This window comes from Rhodnius prolixus, unplaced genomic scaffold (genome assembly GCF_049639745.1).
Source record: "Rhodnius prolixus isolate KJV_2025 unplaced genomic scaffold, Rpr scaffold_2, whole genome shotgun sequence".
NCBI classification, from domain to species: domain Eukaryota; kingdom Metazoa; phylum Arthropoda; class Insecta; order Hemiptera; family Reduviidae; genus Rhodnius; species Rhodnius prolixus.
In genome coordinates, this window is record NW_027411592.1 from 50,362,783 (window position 1) to 50,371,511 (window position 8,729).

An 8,729-nucleotide genomic window follows, 5' to 3' on the forward strand; every position below is an offset into this window, starting at 1 on the left:
TTTATACTTCGTTAACGTAAACTTAAGTTTTTATTATTTTATCTACATTTTTCCCATTATGGGGGGGGGGGAATTAAGTATATAGGGTGATATATTTAAGAAAGAATTAATAAATATTTATTCCATTTTCTTAGAAGAAGTTATTTTTGTTTAATTCGTACTTTGTAGTTTTTTCACGACAAATACTGGCCAATAATTAAATTTTAACAACATTGCTATATTACATTGCTCTGAATAAAAGTAAATTATTACAATTGTAAAAATAATCTATATTTGAAGAAGTTTGAAACCATACATAATGCTTTTGGTGAGAGATTTGAGGTGAATATACATTTAAAAGATATACATATATATAGATGAAAAACTACTAAAATATTTCTATATTTTATTAAAGTTAAAAATGGTGGTAAATAACACCTTCAAAATAAAAATTCGTTTAGGTACTTATTAATCTTAATACAGAAACATAGGGCTGGGGCTATGTTGTTACATTTTCCCGAATAGTAATCTTTTCATCTAGTTCCTAAGTAACCACTTTCCAATATGATCGTAAATTCGTAATCTAGCTTTGACCAACTGAGGTGGATCTTGTGGCGACTGTGGATACATGTTTGCACAGTGAGCAGTGCCTAAAAAAAAATAAATATTATTCACACATTTATTTTCAATATTTCATTATATTTATTTGTATATATAAATTATTTAATAGTTAATTAAATAACTACTATATATCTGTTTGTTACCCAAAATATAAATTGCAGGAGCCTCCGGATTTTTAGATGAAGTTATACCAAGTGCGTGCCAAGGATCAATGCTTCCATGTACAAATAATACTCTAGATACTGACAGGTGAAAGTCACCATATATTGTATTCGTTCGTTGTATACCAAGATCAAGTAGTTCTCCGTTGAATCTGAAATTACATCATAAAATAATCTTGACAGTTTATCAAAATATTCTTTTCTAATCTAGTTCTGGTCCAGAACCTTTTGAGGCAACTACCGACCAAAGGTAGTTTGCACTAAGGCATATTCAGACCACTCTTCCCTTATGTGATAACTAAATTGCTGCTATAGATAAATCATGTAGTAAGCATTTAGCTGCAGGTTTTTCCTCCTTTTTCCCTGCATCCCAATCCTCCACACCTAACTTATCTTTTACTCCACTTAGCTAAGAAGGTTGAAATATTTTTTTTTACATTTATATTTCTTTATTTATTTTATATTTTGTATATATTTATTAAAATAAATATTTATTCTTTCTTTCTATTCATGTAGTAAGCATTAACTCCGGCTTCAAAATTCAGCACAGAGTCGCACTGAACTGAATCGAAATCCCGTAATGAATCAAGAATCAAACCCAGGATCTTTGCTTTAAAGGTGGTAGCTGTACAATAAGGAAGATAAAGCCCTTGTATATGAAATAATTTAATCCTTTTTCATGAAAAAAAAAAATATATTGATAAAAGATAAAGAGATAACAATTCAATCAACATTACCTTTCCCCAAACGCATCTTTGCATTGTTTTATAAAGAAATCCAAGGGAAAATTAGAGCCAAACAATTCCGCATCACTGCTTGAAGTTTGATAGAATCCAAATTCTGTGCAAGTTTGGTAGAACCACTGACGATCTACAACAGGAAATAAACCTTGCCTGAAACATTCTATTTCATTTTCTAAGTTTCATTAATGGAATGTCAAAGAAATGAAATCAAACGTAACAGCGTTCCTTAGAGAAAATAATTTCAGCCTTATACAAAGTTTTGCTGAAAAAATGTTCAAACTAAAAACTAGTAAAAATGACAAACTACTAATTATAAATAAACAAGTATTAAAGTAATGTAAAAATGTAAACTTTTTAAAAAGTTTAAGCTCTTCATAAATTATTACTTACTCCAAGGTTTTGAAAATTTTTACAAAATTGATTCAAATGCAGGAATTCCCCTTAAAGCATCAGAAGACTATGAATAATCCAACGCTCTAGAATCGACAGCGTAAAGTGGTCTGTTATGAACAATTCTTCAGCTAACTTACAATGCGTTAGATGATGCCAATAACTCGCCTAAAAAATTCTTTTATTTCTTGGAGAAACTATAGTAGACTTTATGAAAATGGTTCCATAAATCTTTAAGTTATTGTCATGAAAAAAGTTCGAATCAGAATTAAAGAAAAGCCCTGCTAAGAAGAAGAATTTCAATTTTTATCACATATATTTTATAACTATACTTGAAATGGATTTTTCTTCTTCATTTCTCACTTGAATAAAAACTAGATCCATCCATTTAGGACACATTAACCCTCTTGGAGGATTGATATTAAACAATACAATATTCTTACTTACTTTTATTTTATTTTATCTTACCTGCTGCAGCGAAACTCTCTGGCCAAGTGATGTTGCTTAATTCTTGAATTGAAGCTGAATAAATGTAATCCAGACATTTTTCACTTTGTACTTTTCTCATCATGCTATTTACAGCTGCATATCTGTAAAATACGGTAGATTTATGTCTTTGGTCACAATAAACAAATAACGAAATTATATTAGTTGAATAAGTAAATTATCTTTTAGGCTACGAAAATCTAGTACCTGTCAAGTGGTTCGCCAAGTGATCGGTCAATCATGATTTTGCAGAGGTCATCAATGGTGATTTTTGCTGTTGGATCTGCTGAAATTCTGTTATCTTTGTTATATTGAACAATTCCAGCAAAATTATCAGCTAAAGATGAAGCCAAACTGGATATGTCTTCTTTCTTTGACACGTTTAAAGGTTGACATAATCTAGAATAGCATTTTAATTTTTATTAAAAAATCAATTTCTAAAGAGGCTAAAATACTTGTATTTCTTTTTTGAGCTTCTCCTTTATGTACCCCACATCAAATACTGAATTTTGATCTTAAGGAGGATTTATCCACTGATGTGAATCCAAAAGATTCAGTTTGCTAAATCATTAGACTCTTCAAGTTAGATGATAGAAGCTCTATACTTTCTAACTAGAAAACCTTTTCTGAGAAAATTCACACTGAAATTACCATACTTAGTTACAGCTTCAGAGATCTAGAATTTAGTACTTATTCAAAAACCTTAAATCATTTACCACTAATAAATAATATAATATTTTAAATATTAAAGTAATGGCAAAAGTAAAGGCTTTAAATAAATTTGGTTTATTTGTATGAATAATAAATCATTGTTTATGCTTCTTATGAATTTATGAATGATTTATCGGCATTGATACTGTCTGAATGTTAAAGATAGATTTTTATCTCGACTCACTCGAATTTTTTAGAAATTAGTTTTCCTCCAATAGGATGTTGAACAAGTTTGTCAAAATGTTTAGTGGCCGATTTGACAGAGGCTACACAATCCTCACTAAAAGTACCCAACGACTTTTTAACAACTTCATTGTATTCTGAAAAATAAATTAAATTTTAATGTATTTAAGTGTTCACTTGGGAAAAAACTGATGATGGCTCAAACACTCACTTTTAAAATCAGCAATAGCGAGCAGTGGCCCACTAGTGGATATAGCAGCGTGAACAAGATGAGGGTACTTATATCGTAACCAGGCAGCAAGTGAACCAGGATAGCTGCCACCGAAAGCTATCCATTTATTGTTTTCATCAAGATTGTACTTTTTGTTCATTCCCTTAATGAAATAAGCTAGATCTGCTAGAGCTTGCTCACTGCTCAAATATCGTAGATTTTCTACGCTCACGTCACTGTCAAGAACATTATTAATCAGGTATATGTTCGGTGAAATATAATATAAACAGATAATTATGAAAAAAATCCAAGTGAAAAATTAAAAAAAGCTTACGCAGTAGGTCTACTTTTGCCATAATAACGATGCTCTAGTTGAAAACAGAGAGCACCAAACTTCTGGGCATAATCAATCCAGGCTCCCTTCACTAACCATTTAGGGTTTGCTTCTCCTTCTCCACCAATCATTAAGAAAACGGGTGCTTCACGAACTACTTTTGCAAAGGAATCATTCACCCCATATCTCTTTAAAATAATAATAATAAAAAGAACAAAATAAATAAATAATTGTAATTTTGTTGAATTTTATAATTGATTATAAATAAATTATAAAATCAGGTAATAACAATTATTTTTATAAATCAAAGTACCAAATATAAGTCCCGAGTTGATAAATAGAGGAAATTATCAGAAGTGATTCCTCTGAAGTTTCAAAGGAGGGATGAGTTATATATCGGATGTCTTCTAGGCTACTTACCAATCATCTCAAAATGTAATTAAACGTTCGCTGTCACAAAAGATTTTCGGCAAAATCACTTATATATATTGCTTTCTACAGATATGATAATATTACAGTCCAATTCAGAAATGATGTAAAAGTAATACTTTTTCTGTAATTGTAATTTAGTTCTATATCGTCTGGTCTAGTATGAGGATTCCACCTAAATTTGAATTACAATTAACGAGCAATATATAACAATTGGTATATTTCAGAGATTCCTTTTCGCGGCTTAAAGGAGGCGTGAAGACAGGTTTTACTTTAATTTTTCGCCTCTTTTCTGATCATCCTTGACAGTAAGGAAACGTATCTGTCCGGTGACTATAAATTTGAGTAGCTGTAGGACCAGACTCTGTATTGTAGCAATGCGGAGGACCATGTCCGTAAATGGAAAAGAATGTTGAAGTGTGTGAATTGAAATTATATTAAGTGCTATAACTTCAGTATCATAAAAAATGTATAGGATAATTTCCTTTAAATAAGTATTTACAACTTGTTTGGTTAAATCAAACAGTAAAACATCGAAAATTATTAACCTGTAACCATGTTTTTTTATTAGTTGGATCAAAGTGATCTAGCTTTTGTTCAAACCACTGATCAGGAGGCAGCTGAACTCCTTCATTTACTTGAGGTGCAGAAAGATACAATCGATTAATCTTCAGCGAAGCTTCTACACTGTTCATCCATAAAAAGTACACCAACAGAAGGAACTTCATGCTAGAAAATAAAATTCTTTTATTTCTTGTAACCAAAAGAAGGTAAATAAGATTTGTTTTAATCAGGTAATAAGCAGGGTATTTGCTCTTGCTATAACCCTAAGAGTTATAAAAGAAAAGAGTACATTCCCAGCTCACAGAAAATAAGTAAAAGCAAATTACAAATTCATCCCAAATTAAATTTGGACAGATAATAATGAATTTTTACTTTTGTGTTTACATTTGCATTCTCTCCAAGAGTATTGAAGATCCCAAAATGTAATAGGAATCCGATGATTGCAAAGTGCTTCAAATGCAATTTTTATATCTGGCCAGTTTCAGAATGAACTTAACACCAATTGGTTATTTTTCAGGGAGAATATACCAATTCTTCAACTTGTGCTACAGATGGGCGATTTGGAATTACATGAGAATTCCGAATATGATTTGGTGAACACTTGTTTCTATAAGGAATTAAAAGAATAGGTAAATTAAGAGTTTACCCAATTTATAAAGTCAAGAGGTTACAAATATTAACGCTCTAAAACTAATCTTAGGACGCTCTAGGTCCTTGAAATTTTCAAGGTTCTGGTTGCAGTTAAATTGTAATCTAAAATCCGGTATCTACAATTACATACACGAGCTAAACTAACCAAATTTTAATTCAATCCTAATTTAAGGATACAAATCCTATCATAACTTTGTATAGGTATTTTTAACATTTTAAAAAGAAAAAGTTAGTTAATATCAAGGGAGTGCAACTTGCTGGCTCGCTTTTCTCCTTCTCATCATGCACCTTTTGTATCTTCACACACACATTTACTTAATGTGCATACATATACATTTCTATACTGACCGCAAAACATTAAAAAGAACGAAGTTAAATCTAATGTCACCACGCTTTGACCACATTAAGTGATAAATACAAATACGTGTGAAACGTGAATCCTGATTTTTATTAAACATATGTAAAAATATTATTCCTTACCCTATAGTAGCCTATACTTTCTCTAAAACAATAGTTCACTAAAATTGCTAGAAAATGACGAATTAACCTGGCAAACTAAACTTAGAATCATCTCATGCTGACATTAGAGTATGAATTGCTGACTTTAGCTTGTCTATTTCTCTATTGTCACGTTGGATTCTAATGTCGAAGATTTATAACTTTTTTTATATTCATAGTATGTCCAAACAGTGATTTTCAACAAATTCCTGATAAGTAGTTTGAGATAAATACAGTCAGATGGGTTAGAGTTACAAACCTTAATTATTAATTTACGCGGACTTTGAATTTACGTTCAAATTAGTCTTTCTAAACCGAAGATAATAGTTATTGCATTTAAAGTAAAAATTACATTGCATTTTGGAAGAGCTAACTTAAAATGTATTTTTTACAAACATACTTTCAACCTTGAAGTAACTAAAACCGGCACATCTTGAATATTTTGGTTGGGGGTTTTCATTTTGCTTGGTCAAATAGCTATCCCAAAAAATCTATCTAAGAAGTCATTTATGTGATCATTTATTAAAAGCAAGCAGAATTCCACTAATAGTAATTACAAAATACTTCTTTCATTTAAAAAAAATTGAAGCCCTTTATCTCGCAAATTACTTAATCGAATTAATATCGGAAATTGACCATGAAGAAAACTTTTTTTTATTCACAGCCATAGAATCTAATTAAATGTTTCTATTAAAAGCAATGAGCGGACTAAACTGAAATGCTTTAAAACAATTTTTTATTAATTGCTCAATAAACCCAAAGAATCTTGTAATGAAGAGCATTTTCTTAAAGCGATTAAAAAACTACTTTCTTGGGCTTTTGCCAAACGAATATATAAGGCTACAAAAAGTACGAACGAGATCATAGAACATTTAAGAAAACTTATGCTTTTTGGCCCCCGCCAACTATGAAGTTTGTATATCTTCAGAGAGGAAAGTGATTTATGGATGAAACATTCTTTAGAGGTAACTTTGCTCAGATTTTTCAGCCCAACGACACTAACTCCTCAAACACACACGAGCCTGCAGAGGCAGTTAGTTGATGTATGCTTCTATTTGGATTTTGTGAACCCACAACCTAACTCTAGCTCATCGTGCACTCATACACTTAACAGATGTAAAAAACAAACAATAGGCCATTTTCTTTAATTATTTTGTACCTCCAGTAAAGGTTCAGACTTTTAGGTTGATAATAATCATTCAGAAGTAATTTTGACGTAATAATGTGTTAAAAACTGTATTAATGAATTTCATTTATACTAATACATACGTGTATTATGTTATACTAATAATTACCTGTATTATGTTTTACCAACAGATGCCTACATTCAATGGAAAAAAAACAAACATAATTTAGAGAGTCACAATATGAATAATTAGATCGCGGAAGATATGACCGCTTTTTTATGTGATTATGTTAACCAGGATTGTGGTGATTTCGAGTAGATTAAGCTGTTAAATTAAGATAATGATTAATTGTTCAGGAAAGTACTAAATTCTTCTGTTAAAAGCAAGGTTTGTATAGGTTGCGCGAGATGGCGTAGAAGATATACAAATGCGTTGATATAAATGAAGTAAAAAGTTCCTCTTCCTCTTCCACTAACAGTTAAAAACAAAAAATTAAACTAAACTAAACATACGGTTTTAGCGGGCCCCTGACACTACTGGGTTCAAGATAATTCACTCATTCAACTGTACAATGATCCGTCCTTCTGGAAAAATAATATTGCGTTCTTGTAGACATTATATCTGCGACTAACATGGACCAAAATAAAAAACTAGTTATTGCACTTTAACCCGTTAAATTCTGGGAAAATAAGTCTGAGACTATTCCACTGAACATTCTGATAAACACTGCAAAGTCCAGACGAAAAAAGATTGTTTATAATAAGGTACTTCGTAAATACTTTATAACTTTCTATGAACGAACATAAATCATAAAAAATAATACAAAAAATCACTTCTCAATTTAATTAAAAAACTTACCTAACTTATCTATTTTGCAGTTCTTCCTGACAGAAATAACGTAAAAGTTTAAACGACTTGTTTTATGTGTTAGCCTGTTGATAAATACAATCAATCAGTTGATTATTGTTCATATTGTGACATTAATGTTTGAACAAGTACTATAATCAATTTAAGATATATTGTTCGAGAAGATAATGAATTTATTTATTTATTTTAAAAGATGTAGAATTTTTATCCTTTTTTCGGTTGCTCCCTAAAAATAATTGTTCCCGAAAAAAGTAAACTGTGCAACTAGTATATCGTTTGTAGAAAAGTGATGGAGCAGTTTTATTTTTATTCTTCGAAATAAAAAAAATATTAATTTTATAAAATCTCATTTCCTTTATTAACCGAAATTCTTCTAAGTATTTTTCTTTCAGTGTTTTAATGTGCCTCAAATAGATAATTGTACATTGTTCTAATGTGAAAAATTGGAGGGATGCCTACGGTTGCAGCATTCTCCTAAAAAACTTTTTAAAAACATCAATTTTCTTTGGAAAAAGTTTAAAATAAAATGATGGCCATAAAGTACATGTATACGGAGAAGTTTAAAGAAACTTACGAGCATTTGACGAGAAAATCCTTAGAATCTAAAATCGTTCAAATAAAGTAAAACACTGAAAACATGGAGATATTCTGTCAATAAAGATCTAGGAAAAAGTAAATATTTTTTATTCTGAATTCCAAATTCAAGCGTTCCTTTTTAAGGTTGAAAAATAAAAAAAATAAATAAATGTGTTTCAGGGTTTCAAGAAATAATAA

The 8,729-nt window shown here is 30.2% G+C and overlaps 1 protein-coding gene and 1 long non-coding RNA gene across 6 annotated transcripts; one reads left to right on the forward strand and one right to left on the reverse strand.

The window, feature by feature from the left end:
- Positions 1-92: 92 nt before the first annotated feature.
- On the reverse strand, positions 93-8,056 carry LOC141449912 (putative serine protease K12H4.7). Of its 5 annotated transcripts, none has more exons than XM_074119856.1 (10): positions 7,947-8,056; positions 4,797-4,977; positions 3,820-4,007; positions 3,486-3,721; positions 3,276-3,411; positions 2,588-2,779; positions 2,363-2,484; positions 1,499-1,631; positions 744-913; positions 93-629 (listed from the first exon to the last, which is right to left on the reverse strand). In XM_074119856.1, the coding sequence occupies exons 2-10, from the start codon at positions 4,974-4,976 to the stop codon at positions 517-519; spliced, it is 1,470 nt and encodes a 489-aa protein (XP_073975957.1). In that variant the 5' UTR covers position 4,977; positions 7,947-8,056; the 3' UTR covers positions 93-516. The 5 variants fall into 5 exon arrangements, with proteins under 5 accessions (XP_073975957.1, XP_073975956.1, XP_073975955.1 ...); XM_074119855.1 differs by lacking the exon at positions 7,947-8,056 and adding an exon at positions 7,257-7,391; XM_074119854.1 differs by lacking the exon at positions 7,947-8,056 and adding an exon at positions 5,944-6,176.
- On the forward strand, positions 5,304-7,666 carry LOC141449917 (uncharacterized). Its single transcript, XR_012455769.1, has 2 exons — positions 5,304-5,441; positions 7,279-7,666. It is a non-coding gene; the product is annotated as an uncharacterized lncRNA (long non-coding RNA).
- Positions 8,057-8,729: the final 673 nt, after the last annotated feature.

Bases quoted from the DNA above. Each gene is read 5' to 3' on its own strand.
- LOC141449912 (XM_074119853.1), bottom strand. The intron at 3,412-3,485 runs GTGAGTGTTTGA...TTTATTTTTCAG, and splicing joins CGCTATTGCTGATTTTAAAA to AATACAATGAAGTTGTTAAA. The intron at 1,632-2,362 runs GTAAGATAAAAT...TTCCTGTTGTAG, and splicing joins AGAGAGTTTCGCTGCAGCAG to ATCGTCAGTGGTTCTACCAA.